General features: G+C 39.1%; 1 protein-coding gene across 1 annotated transcript in view; it reads left to right on the top strand.

The window, feature by feature from the left end:
* The window catches only part of GOLPH3 (golgi phosphoprotein 3), a 41,997-nt gene that overhangs the window by 16,582 nt on the left and 6,654 nt on the right, over positions 1-18,761 (top strand). Inside the window, exons 2-3 of the mRNA XM_084628216.1 lie at positions 4,840-4,971; positions 15,542-15,656. Coding sequence (XP_084484342.1) covers positions 4,840-4,971; positions 15,542-15,656 — 247 coding nt within the window. The remainder of the gene's footprint in view (positions 1-4,839; positions 4,972-15,541; positions 15,657-18,761) is intronic.

Here is an 18,761-nt window from a genome sequence, read left to right as displayed (position 1 = left end):
AGAACTATCTGATCTGATAGAGCTACAACAGTTGTGGCTTCCTGCCCACAATGGGGAGAAACGACTGTAGATTGCACTGGTTCAACTGGACCTGAATGAAACACATTCTCAGGTTTACAACCACTTGGTACAAAGAATGCTTTCAAAATGCCTGGCATAGCTACTGTGTTTGTGTGGGTTGAAGATGTACAGGGATTACAAGTTTACAGTGCTTCAAATGGTTGGTTTTAATGCTTTTAGTCTAGTCCAGATAAGGACTTGAAAGGCTTGAAAATTTAAAAAAGTTCTTTTCCTGCCAACTTTGGCTTCATCTAGCACAATTTTTCTGAGTTAAGTGAAGCAGAAACTGGCACATTTACTTATCTGTCTGTGTGCCATTGTGGAAGTGAATATAAATCTGCACAATTGAAGAGTAATATTTTAGTTATCTGCTCACTGCAGAACTGTAGGAGGAACTCGTATATGTTCTGGTGTCATATTAAAATGTGACTTAAAAAAATACATTGAGAGAATGATCTTTCCATAGTTAAGATCACAACCAGATTCCAGTATGAACCTTATTTTTAGCTTCCTGTAACTTTGGTTAGCAAAAATTTGTTTGACCTGAAAATTGCCAGGTTCAATTTGAAGGCAAAGCTGAATTTTTGTAGGTGATTTGAAGAAATCAGTGTAACTGTTCATTTACAGGTCATTAAAATAATACCTTGATGTGAAATGTTGATTTGCCAAACAATATTGAACTCAAAGGCATTTGTTCTAATACAACCTTTGAGCAGAGAAAATTAGCTCTTTAATATTTTGCCTGTTCGGTGAGAGAGTTAAAAAAACTTACCTTCTGCTTAGTAATTTTAAATTAAGTGTTTAAAACTGGTTAGCAGACTTCTACAAAAAGTCATAGAAGGTGGTGAAACAAGACTTCCAAGGTAGGTTGTGGCATCCTCATCAGTGGAGGTTTTTACGAACAGGTTAAGCAAAAAACTGTCAGGGATTTTCTACGTTTACTTGATCCTGCATCAGCTCAGGGGGCTGGGCTTCATGACTTGTCAAGGTCCCTTGCAGCCCTACATTTCTATGATTCTATAAGATGAGTAAATCAAGGATAGTTAGCAGTGTTTCTGGTGAGGGTTGTGTGAGTGGGGAGGAATAGTACCATGTAATAGTGCTCTGAGTTGTTCAATGTGATCTGATTTGAATTAATTAAATTGTTATTATGGTGACAAATACTTATTCTCTTCCTCTTCTACTGAACCAGGAGGTGTGAGTTAACTGCTTCTTGCTAAATCAACCTTTTATGTGAATGTTTCTATTATGTGTGGTCTTTGCTGTGAACTCGAATATGATCATGCTTCTGTCTGAATGCCATCAAAAGCCCAATTAGTATGGCAGGTTTAAAATGTCCAGAATGTTTGTTTTTTTTGTTTTGTTTTAAATACTCTCCTTGGTGACTGTGTTCATAGCACTGCAATCTGTGCTCCTTGAAACATGATGCTACTTTACATTTGAGTCAACTAAATTCTGTCTGAATCTTTCATCAAGGACTAATTAAAAAAAAGATGAGAACTTAGGTGGTCTAATTATTTTAATGTCTTTTAATCCTCTAGATGGAGCATAGTTATTGTTTGTTAAGACTGTAATCTTTTGAGTTGCCTTTCGAGATCACTTGATTGAAAACTGTTACATGGTTAATGGCTTAACTCATACGCAGGCGTGTAGTTAGGGTGACCAGATTTCCCGATTTTTATAGGGACAGTCCTGATATTTGGGGCTTTTTCTTATATAGGCTTCTATTACCCCCCCCCCCCCCCACCCTCTGTCCCAATTTTTCACGCTTGCTGTCTGGTCACCCTAAGTGTAGTCATGTGTGTTTTTTGGATTATTGGTGAAGTGGGGAAGTTTATATCTATAGGGATTACTGTGATAATAGTGAAACTAACTTCAACTGATCCAAACAATTCATTTAAAAAAACATCAAGGTTCCTAAATAACAACTCTCTATAAAACACTAGGATTTAAAAGCAAGGAAATAAATAGTTATGAACCTCATGAATCTTAAACTGTTCATATCATAAACACATTTTTATCAAATATAAGGAAAGGCATATTTCATTGTGGCACAGCCTTAACTCTGGTCAGTGGGTTTTTGTGTTTTTGTTACATTTCAGTATATAATTTTTCTTTCAAAGGATGCTGTTCAGTGAGAAATGCTAGTAGGAAGTGCCAATGGAGAGCCTGAGACATAAGCCCTTGTATCAGAGGCTAGTTATGAAGCAGGTCCTGCTTACAGAATCTGGCAAAAACAGGGCTTATGTCTCAGGCTCTCTTCCTACTACAGCGCCATTCTGATCAGGCCAGTAATCCATCTAGTCTAGTATCCTGCTTCTGACGATGGCCAGGACCAGATGTTTCAAAGCCCATAGTGGACAAGTTAAGGAATAACCTATCCATAAAAGAAGCTTCTTTCTAGCTCCCATTAGTTAGTGGTTGGCATATGCTCTTGAGCATGATTTTTTTGTTTTTATTTTTTTAAATAACTGTATTAAGATGTTTTTCATCTAATATAGTGGTGGGCAACCTGCAGCAGGCCACATGTGGCCCATCAGGGTAAGCCACTGGCAGGCCGCCAGACCGTTTGTTCACATTTGCACAGCCACCCGCAGCTTCCCGTGGCCACAGTTCGCTGTTTCCACAGCTCCCATTGGCTGGGAACAGTGAACCGTGGCCACTGGGAGCTGAAGGCGGCCTTGCAAATGTAAACAAACGGTCTAGTGGCCCGCCAGCGGCTTACCCTGATGGGCTGCAGGTTGCCCACCACTGATCTAACAGCTGTGGATTTTGTCAATATTTATATAACATAAATATTCCTTTTTGAATCTTACTGAATGAACCCGTGGTTATTACTGACACTTTGCAGCAATGAGTTCCACAGGTGCTTAATGCTCTGTTTATTTTTATATATAAAACACTTGTCATTTTTTATATATTTTGATCAGTTGACAGAATTTTTGTTACTGTTCATAATTACTGTGAGAATAATGTATATTTAATTTGATAAAAACTACATATTCAACATTAATGTATAGCAAAATCATGAATGCACGCATGCACTCGTTTTAGCTTGGTATAGCTATACACATCGACATATTTGGTTCGAGAGCAATATAAAATCTTATGCTTCATGGTTTAATCGAATCTTTTTTGGGGGTTAGCATGAGACTTTCATGATTATCTCATATCTGCCTACTGGGGTGTTTCTTGCATCTTCCTTTAAAACATCTGGTGCTTGCAAGTGCTGAAGACAAGATGCTGGTACAGATGGACCATGGGTGTGATCCAATATGACTTTTCCTATATTCCTTTGATTTTGATTTTCTTCTAAAGGGTTTGGTTTTGTCCTATATTTTAAGTTTGCTTATGAAAAAGTAGTTCATGAAACATCCTTAAATTGCTATCTTGTGGCATGTATAAATTATATTTTACAATAGGCTTCAAAAATACTTAGCCAGTTGTATTCAGAACATGAAACTGACTAGAAAAATAGCGAATTATGATATAATTGGTTTGGAAAACTACTTTATTCAGTGTACTCCTCTCAAGCAGAATAAAGTGTTGCATATAATTAGGGGTCTACCAGATTCATGGCTATGAAAATTGTGGCATGGACCGTGAAATCTGGTATTTGTATACTTTTTACCCTAGGGTAAAAGTATACAAAGGTACACAGTGTTTCTCAAACTGGGGTTCCCAACCCAAAAGAGCATCGCAAGTCTACTGTAGGGTGGTTGCAGTATTGTCCCCTTACTTCTGTGCTGCTTTCAGAGCTGGGTGCCTGTCCAGCAGCTTCCATTCTCTGGCTGTCCAGCACTGAAGGCAGAGCAGAGAGTGGCAGCTGCTGGCTAGGTGCCCAGCTCTGAAGGCAGCACTGTTGCTAGCGGCAGTGGAGAAGTAAGGGTGGCAGTATCATACCATGCCACCTTACTTCTGTGTTGCTGCTGCTGGTGGCACTGCCTACAGAGCTGGGCACCTGGCCAGCAGCTGCTGCTCTCCGGCTTCCCAGCTCTGAAGACAGCGCAGAGGTAAGGGTGGCAATATAGCAATCCCCCTACAATAGGCTTGCAACCTCCTTTTGGGTTGGGACCCCCAGTTTGAGAAGCACTGCAGAGAAATCACACATTTATTGCGGGTTGGTCACGGCATAAATAGCAAATTTCGCACATGTATTACATGGCTATTTATGCCGTGACCAACTCGCAAAATATGTGATTTCTCTGCATTTTAAGTAGACCCCTTCATATGATCTGGGATTGCTTATTGATTATTATGCATAATCATGCTATTTACATTAATAGCAGTCTGAAAGGCAGTATTAAGCATTTCATCAGGGCCTTTCTACTTATGAATGTAAATGTAATGTTATCATTGCTCAGGAAACACAGATGATACTATTCAACCAGTAGAGTGTCTAAATTAGACTACAATTTAAACTTTGGGGTCTGAAAAATTAATTACAAAAATAATTTATATATACTGCTTGTGCATATTTTTAACTCAGCACACTGAAGATAACTAAAAAGCTGTCATTTACTGCAATATATGTTTTAATTTTCTAATGTTTCACCACTCTTCAAAGATAGAGATTGAGAAACCAATTAAATAAATGTGGGGTAGGTTTTCTCTATAAAGTGGTGGGTGAAAAGCTAATTTTTCTAGGTTTGCACTGGTAGGGAGACAAAAATTGACCTTTGTCTGAAATTCTAAGATTTGACTAGGGAAGACAGCAAGACTTTCTGTTTTCAGTTACAGATGAAAAACTTTTGCTTAAAGTTGTCTTTCCTTCTGCAGGGTTACACGTCTTTTTGGAATGATTGTATCTCCTCTGGGTTGCGTGGCTGTATGTTAATTGAATTGGCATTGAGAGGACGTCTTCAACTGGAGGCGTGTGGAATGAGGCGCAAAAGTCTATTAACAAGAAAGGTGAGAGAGAGACAAACAAAATCTTATTTTTTTCTGTAGTGTTCTAAGCAATAGGCCAGGTGTAAATTAAAATTTGAATAATGAAAAAAAAATCTTTTCCTGTGTTGAGATATGTTACCCAATCATGGTCAGGGCCCAAATGTGCTAAGGGCTGTAGAGTATACTGATTATGTTGTGTGTGTATATGCTTCAGCACCATCCCTACTCTGAAGAACTTTTAAAAGGAGTTAATGAATTGATGTGCAGAACTTCAAAAAATTTGAAGCATCTGAGCCCCTGTTCAGTAAAATACTTAAGTATGTGCCTAATGTAGCACAAGATCCGTCTCACTGAAGTCAATGGAACTAGTCATGTACTCCGAGTTGGGCATGTGCTTATGTACCTTATTGAATCAGGGCTCTAATTAAGCTGAAAATCTGAGTCAGTCTTTAATCTATCACTTCTGCATCTGGATTTTGCAGGTTTTAAATTAAAGTAACTCTTTATGGAGATTCCTGTAATACTTGGGGGTTATTAATCATAGCGGCGTTAATGGATATTTATAAAATCAAGTTATTGAAAAATGGTTAAATGTTGCCTTTTTACCATAAAATAAATGTACTTTTGTGGGTGGACTGCCCTGTCAGCGTTATCTTTTGGTCAACTTTTTTTAAAGCAGAGTTTGAAAACTTTCCAAACCTCCTCCCAGCCTCCTCTACTTCTGAAGAATTGGACCTCTGTTCAGGCAGACAGATCTAATTACTGTTAAGTCTAGTCCAGCAGTATTCAGCCTTGATTTGTTTGCACAGAATCTTTCCCCTTCTCAAAGCCTCATACAGTTTCTTTGGTTTGTCAGACGTTCAAGAATATTTCTTAAAGGCTATATTTATTCTGGATCCTCATACCAATACTGTTTTTCTTCCTAGAATTTTGTTAACTGCTTTTAATGAGAGTCTAAAAGATGTATTATGTGAAATTATATGAATATGTGCACGTGTGCAATCAGGAAAAAAACCAAATAGCCATCTTGCATTTTGTTTTGTTGTTGGTGTGTTTTTAAAAAATAAAATGAAAGACAACTTGGAGTTAAAAGATGTTTCAGTCTTAGGTGCTTTGTTTTTCTGGTGTGTGTCGCTGTTGAAAGAATACTTCTTTCGTCTCTATATTCCCATCTTTCCATATATGAAAGACTTAACCTAAAATGGATGAAAAGGTTATGTGGTACTTAAGGAATAGCAAAGCTAAAAGCCCTAAATGCTAATACACCTTCGCCTGGATATAAGGCGAACTGATATAACACGAATTTGGATATAATGCAGTAAAGCAGCGCTCTGGGGTGCAGGGCTGCGCACTCTGGCAGATCAGCGTATCAGCATGTTTGGCTCCGACGCTGCTCTGAGCAGCGTGTTAAGGGTGCTGGGCCGAGGGGCAGAGGGTCTCGGGGGGCAGTCGGGACAGGGAGAGGGGGTGGGGTTGGACGGTTCGGAGGTTCTGGCGTGGGGGGGTACTGGGGCATTGGATAGGGTGTGGGAGTCCTGGGGGGGCCTGTCAGGGGGCAGGTGTGTGGATAGGGGTGGGAGCAGTCAGGGGACAGGGAGCGCGGGGGAGGGTTGGATGGGTCGGGGGTTTTGAAGGGTCAGTCGGGGTGGGAAGTGACTATTAACAATGGAAATGCTTGAGGCCAAAGCAATTTCGATATAACGCGGTTTCACCTATAACGTGGTAAGGATTTTGGCTCCCGAGGACCACGTTATATCAGGGTAGCAGTGTGATAAAAATGTTGATCTTTCACATCTCATACTTACAGGGGCACTTTCAGGGTTCATTTGCTTAGAATATGACCTACTTTTTTTTTTTTTTTTCAAAAAAAGCCATGCATTGTTTATTCCATCACAGTGGAGTGTGCATGCTTTTTACCAAAACAGATGCTAAAATATTAGCAACCTCGTAATAAAAAGCGCACAAGAACATCTTGAAAAAAGTGATTTATTTTGAGCTTTGAAGAGAGACCTAAATACTGTGGCAAAAATATTGAAATCATGAGGCCTATTGAAATGGAGGGGCTAGTGCATTCAGTTTATCCATCTTATTTTGAAACATCACAGATTTTAATCTGCTAAATTTTGAGGATCACCCAGACCAGTAAGGGATTCTGTCAACACCTGCCTTGTAACTTTGGGTGCCTTAATGCTATGCTGCTTTGGATCACAGCTGACACACCAATAGCCAGCCCATAAGCTTAAAAGTTTCACCCTAGCTTCCACCAGCATAGTGACTCTTTGCAGGGTAACCCCAACAGCCTTCCAGTCCTGAGTCTCTCCAAACACATCTGCCCACAGTTCTGAACTACCAGACATTTGGACTTCCCCCTCTGGTTCATCATTCCCAAAGGTGTGAAAAGAGCCCCATATTATCAGTTCACTTTGGCACATGCACTCTACACAGTTTGCACAAGAGACCTGCTTGGGATAAAAAATAAACAAAAACATTTATTTAATAGAAAAATCAGATTCAAAGATGAAATAGTAAGGGAAAGCAAATGCGTATAAATTACACAAAATAAACATAAAGATGCAACTTCAGGCTTTACACTTCTATGTTAGATAAATTCACTTTTTTAATACCAGATATCTATTGCCTCTGAACAGATTCCCAGCATGCGCCCGCGTCCTAAAGGGGGATCCAGCATTCACAGACAGTCAAGACTATCCATGAGTTCTGGATAGCCTTCTCTTCAACCTTTTCTCTTTTAAGTGTTTTCAGGGGAGTTTTCTCTCAGACTATAGTGGTTCATGGTAGGGGGAAATTCCCTCTTGACTGCAATGGTCCATCACTTGTCTTTTTCTGGGTTATACCATGGATCGTTACTTGTGTCTGACTTTGGCTAAACATCTGGCTGAGGAGGAGTACCTCCCTTCTTTCAGGTGTATTTGAAATTGTAGTACAGATTATGAGCATAGAATACTATGTATATAAATGTATAGATTCACAACCACAGTCTGTATACATATCTCATAATGACCATCAAGTTCAGAACATTACAAGCTTTCATAAAAGACCTTACTCACCATATTTTTATGTACAATAACATTGTATACAAGCAGTTGATACAGTTGCTTATTATTTGTGGTTCAGACCGCCTGTTCTCCCCGGGGGGTGCCTGAACTCTGATTGTCAGCCACACAAGTTAAATATTGGTTGACTTCATTACCCTTCTTCTGAGCAAAAGTAATTTTCTTTATGGATCTACTGAGACCCTCTAATACGTTTATAATCTTTCATTATAAATGTCAAGGGTCTTATCTTTCCATTCTCCTGACAAAGTTCACATTCACTCCAGGTGATGGGTGTTCAAAATGGTGTTATTCTTAGGCAGGTTTTTAAATTTAGGTGGTGCTCTCTGCCCAGAACACTTCTTTCCAATCAAATCCCCAGATTATTGGCATTCTGCGTCAATGTACTTGTGGTTCTCGTGGAATCATGTGGCCACAGAACTGCTTAACCTTGCATGTCAGGAATCAAATATCTGCTGCCAGCCTCATTTCCCATATTCATGTTACTTACTGCTCCAAAGATAGTTTGTTGAATCAGGAATTACATATGGCAGCCCTCTCCCTCTTGCCCCCCAATATTTCTCATGCTGTTGCAGACAAGTAAGTATGGAGGTGAAAGGTCTGAGCTGAGAGTAACTAGATGTTCAAGTAGGTTTTAAGGCATCCCCTTCCTACACTTGATCAACAGAGACCAATCCAAAATCAACTAGTGGGAGACTTTCAAGTGACTTCCTTGGGCATTGGAGTAGGTCCTAGGAAAGTGCACACATGTTCAGGTCAGGTAATCCTTTGGAATTGGGAAAGGAGAATGAACTGAGCAAAATAAATTATAAAAGAGTGTGCTGCTCAGTGCAGGGCAAGGGGAGATGGATTGTAGTACACACTTTAAATCAGAGGTCCCCAAACTGTGTGGCATGCCCCCCGAGGGGGCACAGAGGAATGTTGCGAGGAGGGAGTGGCACCCAGCTCCGCTCCTGGTCACGACCCTGGCTGCAGCTCCTGGCCCTGCACCCACGGCCCTCCCATCTGCAGGCGCCCCGGCTCCCAGCCTCAGCCCATTGCCGGGGCTCTGACCCCACCCCCGGCTGTGGCCCCAGCCTTGGCCCCATTACCCCTGTCCGTGGCTTCTCCCCCGTGGCCCCGCTCCTGGCCCTGGCTGGGGGTGCGGATGGGTACAGGGGAAGGGGCGTGACCCTGAAAAGTTTGGGGACCACTAAATCATTATATTTACATTAAAAATTACTGATCTGTAGGTGGGGAACATACATAGCTGGTTGTTATGGAAACTGTATGCTTCATGTTCTCTGCCTTTAGTAATCACGGCTTGCTGTGCTCCCAAAAAGTGTGGTACTTTTTATCACAAGCCTCTTCCATTTATTCTTCTACATAATGTCCCAAACCAAAAACTATTTGAAAGCAAAATGCAACTGTCAAATGTTAAGCAAGAGCATAAAGCAGACTTAAATGCTAAATTTGGAGATAAATACAGCAACATCTAACATGCAAATTTATGGACTCTGCTAAACTTAAGGATGTCAGAATGATAGTTATCATTATTGGCAAGTCTCGTGATTTTATTGCAAGTCTTTTGATATGTTGGTGTTTCATCTAAAGCCATCTTGGAGACAACTGTTTATGTCAGAATCAGCTTTCATTTGAAAAAAAAAAATAGGTTTCTTATCCCAGTTGTGGAGAAAACGTTGAAAATGTGACCCAGGTGCACCTTGAATGGTCAGAAACCAAAAGGCAAATAAAAAGAACCCAATATGTTATAATTTAAAAAAAATTGGGGGAGGAAGGGAGGGCGACTCATAATTTTTGAATATTTTTAGGATTGGCAGCATTGAGTCAGACACCCATAAACAAGTGGATTACCAGACTAGGAGGTCCATACAGTGAAGAACTTGCTTGAAGAGGAGAAGTTTCTTATTTAGTACCACTCAACTCCAAAGCAGCACTGCTGCATTGTGGAAAATCAGCAAACCAATTTCCATACACAGAAGTACGCATATTCAGCTTCAGGATATGAGACACGACCAGTCGATAGCCAATATTGGTTGGACCAGGTTCCTATCAAAGTTACAGAAAGACACGTTTGGCAAGAAAGTGAGTGGTCGTTACCTTTGAAAATCAGGCCCTTAATCTCTCTCTGCCTGAGTTCACCAGACTAAAATAGATTTTTCCCTTGTGGGCACCTGGTGCTATGATTGATTTCCCAAGATCATTTTCCCATTTAGCAGTGTGGAAAGGGCAGGGTGGTACTGACCTCCAGGGTGAAAACCCATGTCAAATTCAGTCCCTAAAGAGAAGCATTTAGAGTAGATTTCTGCAAGCGCAGAGACACATTCAGAGGATCTACGGAAGAGAGAAGAAAGGGAGGGTGATTGGGATTGCACAGCTGCTTTCCTCCATATAACAGTGCACTGGGTAATCCAATTAACTTCCCCTTGAGCAGAAAACTGGAGAGTAAGAAACCATTAGAAGCAGGTCCCAGTATAGCAGGGAGACAAGAGAAAATGATGATGGGTAACTGGCTGCAGGTAAATGGCAAATTACATGATAAAATACTCCATTTTGAGACATAATGGAAAAATACCTGATTCCATGGCCACAGTATTGCAGAGTCCATAGAGCTTTGATTGAGATGAATGGAGCAATTTACATTTCATAGAGCTGCTAATTTAGGCTGGCGTTACTATATCAGTTTATATTCGGTTCACCTTTTCGAGGATATCTCTGCAACTGTAAATACTAGCAAAAAAACTTGTTTTTAAATAAGAAAACAACCTCTCTGAAACCTGTTTACATCTCTTCAGGGAGTTATGATCTACAGGATGAGAAGGCACAACTGCAAACAATCCCAATGCAACAGAAAGATAGGAAGAATAGGAAGAGGCCATTATGGCTCCATCAGGAGCTCTTTAATGACCTGAAAATAAAAAAAAAATCCTACAAATAGTAGGAAACGTGGACATATTGCTAATGATGAGTACAAAAGAATAGCACAAGGACGTAGGAACAAAATCGGAAAGGCTAAGGCACAAAATGAGTTACACCTGACAAAGGACATAGAAGTCAATAAGAAGAGGTTCTTTAAATACATTAGGAGCAAAAGAAAGACAAAGGAAAGTGTAAGTCCTCTACTTAGCAGACCAACAAGAGGAAGGAACACAAGCCAAAATAAGGCAAGAACAGGTTAAAAAATATTTAGATAAGTTAGATATGTTCAAGTTGGCATGGCCTGATGAAATTCATCCTAGGATACTTAAGGAACTAGCTGAAGCAACATCGGAACCATCATCATTTGTCTTTGAGAACTCTGGTGGACAGGTGAGGTCTCAGAAGGCTGGAGAGTGGCAAACATAGTACCTATCTTTAAAAGGGGAACAAAGAGGATCCAGGGAATTATAGACCAATCAGCGTAACTTTATGACTGGAAAGATACTGGAATAACTTATTAAACAATCAGTTTGTAAGCACATTGAGAATGATAGGGTGATGACAAATCCATGTTGGCTGTTACTTGAGAACAAATCATGCCAAACCCGCCTAATTTCCTTCTTTGACAGGGATGCCAGCATAGTGGATCGGAGGGTGCTGTGGATGTGATATCTTGATTTTTAGTAAGACTTTTCACACAGTTTCACATGACATTCTCATAAGCAAACTAGGGAAATATGGTCTAGATGAAATTTATATAAACGGAATGCAAAACTGGTGAAAAAAAACATACACAAATAGTGATCAGTGGCTCACCGTCAAACCTAGAGGACGTATCTAGTGGTGTCCTGCAAGGTCTGTCCTGGGTCTGGTACTAATCAATATTTTCATTAATAACTTGGATAATGGAGTAGAGAATATGCTTATAAAACTTGCAGATGACATCTAGCTGGGAGGGGCTTGCTAGCCTTTGGAAGACAGCAGTAGAATACAAAATTACCTTGACAAATTGGAGAATTGATCTGATTTCAACAAGATGAAAAATAAAGATAAGTGTGTAAAGTACTACAAATAAAGATAAGTAAAGTAAAGTACTACAAAGAAAGAAGGAAGGAAAAATCAGACGCGCAACTACAAAATGGGGAATAACTGACGAGGGAGTAGTACTGCTGAAAAGGATCTGGGGGTTATAAGGGATCTCAAATTGAGTGCGAGTCAACAATATGGTAGACTTGCGACAGAGGCTAATATTATTCTGGGGTGTATTAACAGGATTGTCATATGTAAGACATGGGAGTAATTGTCCCACTCTACTTGGCACTAGTGAGGCCTCAGCTGCGGTACTGTGTCCAGTTCTGGGCGCCACATTTCACAAAAGATGTGGACAAATTGGAGAGTGTCCAGAGGAGAGCAACAAAAATAAGTTTTAGAAAAGCTGACCTATGAGGAAAGGTTTAAAAAATCTGGCCGTGTTCAGTCTTGAAAAAAGAAGGAGGGGGGACCTGATTAGTCTTTAGATAGGTGAACGGCTGTTATAAAAAGGACAGTGATTGATCCTTGGTTATGTCCACTGAAGGTAGGACAAGAACCAATCAACTTAATATGTAGCCAGGGAGATTTAGGGTTGGTATTAAAAACTGTCTAACTATAAGGGTAGTTAAGCACTTCAATAGGCTTGCAAGGGAAGTTGTGGAATTCTTTAAGAACAGGTTAGACACACACCTTACAGGGTGGTCTGGGTAATTCTGCCTTAGTGCAGGGGGCTGGACTAGATGACCCCTCAAGATTCCTGCTAGCCCTACATTTCTCTGAGTCTATAAAATATAGCTGTTATGATAACCAGAAAAAGTAATAGTAAACTATGGCCCCTATTTGTTCTTGTGATTTAAAATGTCACATAGATCTGTTCTTCCCACTTTGGCTGGAAATTAGATATGATGGATGCCTTGCCTATTAGAAATATAAACCTATGCATTTTGTGCCACAAACTAAGGAATTGTCTGTTAATGCAGATCAGACCACCACATATCACATGAATGTCTTTGGGCATTTGGTCCTATCAGATTAATTTATTAGTTTTATGCCATCTGCTTCTGAGTATTACTTTCTTTATCGTATGGCTTCATCACACTTTACAATGCTGAAATTCAGATTTTCATGTTTCTGCCTCAATAATAACTGCATGGCAGATCTTCACTTTTTAAAAAGTGGTTCTCAGTTTTGCTGCTATAGCAATATTCATAGAGTTTGAGGCCAGCAGGGGCCACCAGATCATCTAGTCCAATCTCCTGTCTATCACAGGCCACCAACACACTAAATCGAACAATCCAGACACTTGGGGTCGTCCCTCTTCCGCATCAGTAAGTGGAAATTGAAAACATTGGATTTTGAATGATATCAGTCCCCATATCAAATGTGCTTGCTAGAACAGAGTGATTTAGTTGTTTCTAAAATGTTGAAGTCCATCCAATATTCAGTCTTGATAGCGAATCACATCTAGAGGAGACTCACGTTTACCAGTCACCTGATAGCACCCTACTCCAGAAAGTTTTAATTTTACCACTATCATGGATTCCATGATTTTGGGGGGAAGGAGTAATTTAATATTCGTGCTCTGACAGATTTTTTTTTTTTATAGGTAGTTAGTATGATGGTAGACAGGGTTGTATATGAGCATAGGATTGGAAGCCAGCTGCTCTTGCCCTAAGTTCCCTGTAAGCTGCGCAGCTGGGTGGCCCGCCTCTGTACCCCATCTTGAAGGTGCAAGGGGGGCAGGGACACGACAGGGCTCAGGATGGAGGGAGCTTGCTGGCAACTGCTGCTGGGTCTGAATTTGCTGATCTACTTAAAGGGGCAACACACACACACGCACACACTGACTGTGTCTGTCATACTCAACTCCCTACACATACTTGTGTTGTTGTTGTTACTTCTTGATACTTCTTTCAAAGTGTGTTTTAGTTTTTTGACTGGTCTATGCATTTCATAATTTTTATTTCTCTCTTGCTTACATTTAATTCTTTGACTAGTGAGTTCTAAAATGCCTAACCTGTCCTGGCTGGAGTAATTATTCCTATGGTAACTTTTTAAAAATATATATTATATCTAAGTTTTTGGTTTCTGCTGATGGTGCACATCCGCACAGTACCTCAATATGGTGCATATAACAAAATTTATTCTGCACATGGATGGAAAAAATTAGAAGGAACACTGCTTTTGTGTTGTAATTGCAGATTTGACTCCCTTTGGGGCTTTAGACAAAAAACTTCCTGATTTCCCTGGAGTTCTGTGAGGATTGGTTTAGTTTTAAAGCACTTTGAAAGTGAAAACTTGTGTACGTGTTACAGATATTGAATAAATGGCTGGATTTTCTTCAAGAATGCCACTGATACTGTTGAGGCTCCAAGAAACCTGCATTTGAGAATGGGTCACAGTTAAAATAATATCTGATCTCACTGTTGCATGGAATTGTTGCTATTGTTTAAATATACTAAAAATTGGTAGTGCAATTCTTCTGCATTATGTCTTTAATGTAGAATATGAAATGAGAATTATGCTGCATATATTTGCATGCAGATACTTTTTTTTTAAGTAAATAAAAATCATGTCACCAGATGTCCACTGCTGAGCAGCAGTTTGCTATTTACAACAGAAAAAACATAACATTGTTATGGAAGAGAATTGCAGCTGGTGGGAGACCACAAAGAAACTTTGATTAATAGTTACCTGCAGAAATGTCAATTCTAAAAATTGAAGTGTAGTAAAGTTAAGCAATAAAGGTTACTTTGGATGGTTCAGTAAGTCTGACTAATAAAACTTGATCAGAGATTCTCTTTACATAATTAAGTTTCAAAGTTGGGAACAGTATTTGCAAAGTCTTTCTATAAATGACTCTACTTGATAATTACACAATACGTACTTTTCACAGTTAAATTCTTGGCATCCTTAATTTTTTGTACAGCAGAAGTACAAACTGGAAGTTACGAGATATGGTGAAATGAGGTTTTAAATAAAGCTGCCCTGCAGGCTCTTCAGAGAGAAAGAGGAAATTGTTTGTTGATTTTTAAATTGGGTTTAAATTGTTTCAAAGAGGATGTTCCTGCTCAAGATGTAATGTGTACCATTGGAAGAAAAGGAGTACTTGTGGCACCTTAGAGACTAACCAATTTATTTGAGCATAAGCTTTCGTGAGCTACAGCTCACTTCATCGGATGCATACTGTGGAGAGTTTAGAAGATCTTATTATATACACACAAAGCATGAAAAAATACCTCCTCCCATGCTTTGTGTGTATATAATAAGATCTTCTAAACTTTCCACAGTATGCATCCGATGAAGTGAGCTGTAGCTCACGAAAGCTTATGCTCAGATAAATTGGTTAGTCTCTAAGGTGCTACAAGTACTCCTTTTCTTTTTGCGAATACAGACTAACACGGCTGTTACTCTGAAACCTGTGTACTGTTGAGAATTGTAGATCAAATGTAATAGTGTTATGTGGTATTCAGGTGCATTTTCCCAGTTTTTATCCTAGATGTTTAAGGTGTATAAAATGAGATGAAGAGGGATGACGTGTAATGCATTCTTTTACTTTCCGCCAGGTGATCTGCAAGTCAGATGCTCCCACAGGGGATGTTCTACTTGATGAAGCTCTGAAGCACATAAAGGAAACCCAGCCTCCTGAAACAGTACAAAACTGGATTGAACTGCTTAGTGGTAAGATAGCGACATAGGATTTTAAACGTTTAAAAAAATAATTCTCGTTAACTGTCATCACTGGATTAGAGGAAATATTGTAAGCTTCTTGGGGAAGTGACTGATCCTTGGTGTGTTGCAGCACTTATCAAAATGAGGCCAGTTGGACAATACAAGTAACTGCTGGTATTGGCTTAACTAGATAGAAGGGATCCAGATGTAAAATTTGGGGATACTATTTACCTGGCACATCAGATTTTGAGGGATATTAAGCCAAAATATTTGGGAACACCACATCTTCTCTGTTGAGAAATAACAGTTGAATCCACAATAACACAAGCCTTCCTCTCCAAGTTATAAGAGCCTTTTCCCTCTTATCTGGAAGAAGGGATAGCTTCAGTTCACGTCCTCCAAAGATCTTGCCCACATCCTCCAGTGAAGAAACGGAAGTGAGGAATTGATATTTCAAATTTAAAACAAGGACATAATTAAATAAATTAAATTGGAGGTTTTGTAAATCAAAACAAGCCCACGACTTCCTTTACTTTTGCTTCAGAATTCATCATTCAGAGAAACTTATAAAATATTTTGAAATTTGACTAATCCGAGTAGTCCGTTCTAATCTTTTCAGAATGAAGGATGCAAGATGACTTATTTGGGCACAATTGCCTTGATATAGTTCCACAAATAGGTATTAAGAGATGGAATGCAAATTAAATTAACATTTTCTTCAGTAATGGTATAATTGCAAGTACACTTAAATCCATAACAGTTGCTCTCCACATAGTGCATCAGTTGAAATGAAAAGGGAATTCTACCACTGAATTCTGATCATCTTGTTTTATGTAGTGCCTTTCCATCTCAGTGTAGCAAGACTTATTATAAAGTTGTTTGTCTGCAGGATGGATTAATTTAAATCAAAATGATTTAAATTGCCAGTTTCAGTCATGATTTAAATCAGCAAACAGGAAACCTTGATTTTAATAATTTGTTTTTAATCTTGTTTCACCTGTGTACTTTTTAGGAATTTTCCTAAAAAATGGTTCATTCTCATTGGTTGGTATAAGTACTGAAATGTGTTGATTTGCAAACATTAAATAGCCTTTATGTTAAATATGGTACTCATTTTTTTGCTAACTAGGGCATACGCTATCTATACTCATTTATTTAAGCAGTTATATAACTTAAGTATACATTTATTTGGATACTTAATTTTTACATTATTTATGTTAGAAAATGGTGAATGATACATTTCTTATTTGCTAGATGACATTTTACTCAGGATTTGTCAAACTGTATTTGGATGGAAATTAGAATTAAAATGGTTTTATATTAGTAAAATAAAACTTTGTGTTGTATACACAAGGGAAAATAAGTTTACAAGAACATGTTTTGCATTTTAAACTAATTTATTAAACAAAAGAAGTATTAACTGTAGTTAGTGAATTAACTGTTTTTGGTCACCATGTGCCAGATTTTCAAAAGTATTTATGTGCCTAAAAATGCAAATGGATGCCTAATGGGATTTTCAAAAGTAGCTAGGTGTCTAACTCACACTGAATCAAGATGAAATCTACCTGAAGCCTACTTAGGCACTGTTTAAATATCCCACTGGCATCTGTTTGCATTATTAGGGGTCTGTCTTTAAAAATCCGGCCCCATAACTTTTAAGTTTTTAGAATTGGTGGATTTCACCTCCCACCTCCTCGATTGTATTTATTGACTAGGAAAGGAACATAACTATAGTGGGTCAGGCCAGTGGTCCATCTTGCCCAGTATTGTATTTTGTGACAGTGGATGGTGCAAGATGCTTCAGAGGGAATGAACAGAACAGGGCAATTATCAAGTGATCCATTCCCTGTCATCCAGCCCCAGTTTCTATTAGAGTATTAGGGACACCCAAAGCATATGGTTGCATTCCTGATTATCTTGGTTAATAGCCATTGATGGACTCATCCTCATTCTTTTTTGAACCCAGTTAATACTTTTGGCCTTCACAGCATCCCTTGGCAATGAGTTCCAGAGGTTGACTGTGCGTTGTGTGAAGAATTACTTTCTTATTTGTTTTAAACCTGCTGCCTATCACCTTCATTTGGTGACTCCTAGTTCTTGTGTTATTTGACGGGGTAAATAACACTTCTCCATTCACTATCTTTACTCTATTCATGATTTTATAAACCTGTATCAGATCCCCCCTTAGTGGTCTCTTTTCCAAGCTGAACGATCCCAGTGTTTTTAATCTCTCCTCATATGGAAGCTGTTCCATACTTCTAATCATTTTTGTTGCCCTTCACTGTATTTTTTTCCAATTCTAATATATCTTTTTAGAAATGAAGCAACCAGAACTGCACTCAGTATTCCAGGTGTGGGCGTACATTGGATTTATATAGTGGCATTATGATATTTCTTGTTTTATCATCTATCCCATTCCTAATGGTTTCTAACATTCTGTTCACTGCCGTTGCACACTGAGCAGATGTTTCCAGAGAACTATCCACAGTGACTCCAAGAGCTCTTTCCTGAGCGATAACAGCTAATTTAGACCCAGCACCATTTTTTATGTATAGTTGGGATTATATTTTCCAATGTGCATCACTTTGCACTTATTAACATTGAATTTCATCTGCTGTTTTGTCACCCAGTTTTGAGGGCTCCCTTTGTAACTCTTCATAGTCCGTTTTGGACTTCACTATCTTGAGTGATTTTATATCATCTGCAAACTTCGCCACCTTACTGTTTACCCCATTTTCCAGATCATTTATGAATATGTTGAATAGCACTGGTCCCAGTACAGAACCTTGGGGAATCCCACTGCTTACCTCTCTCCATTGTGAAAACTGACCTACCCTTTGTTTCTTGTCTTTTAACCAGTTACTGATCCATGAGTGGAATTTCCCTCTTATTCCATGACTGTTTACTTTGCGTAAGAGCCTTTGGTGAGGCACCTTGTCAAAGACTTTCTGAAGGTCCAGCCAAGTACTGTATATCCAGTGGATCACCCTTGTCCACATGCTTATTGACACCATCAAAGAATTCTGATAGGTTGGTGAGGCATGACTTCCCTTTACAAAAGCCATGTTGGCTCCCCCCCAACATTTGTATTCATCGATGTGTCTGATAATTCTG

This window comes from Lepidochelys olivacea (assembly GCF_965140295.1).
Source record: "Lepidochelys olivacea isolate rLepOli2 genome assembly, chromosome: 5".
Lineage (NCBI taxonomy): Eukaryota > Metazoa > Chordata > Testudines > Cheloniidae > Lepidochelys > Lepidochelys olivacea.
The sequence above is the reverse complement of the archived record's forward strand: the minus strand, read 5'-3'. Positions and strand labels throughout refer to the sequence as shown.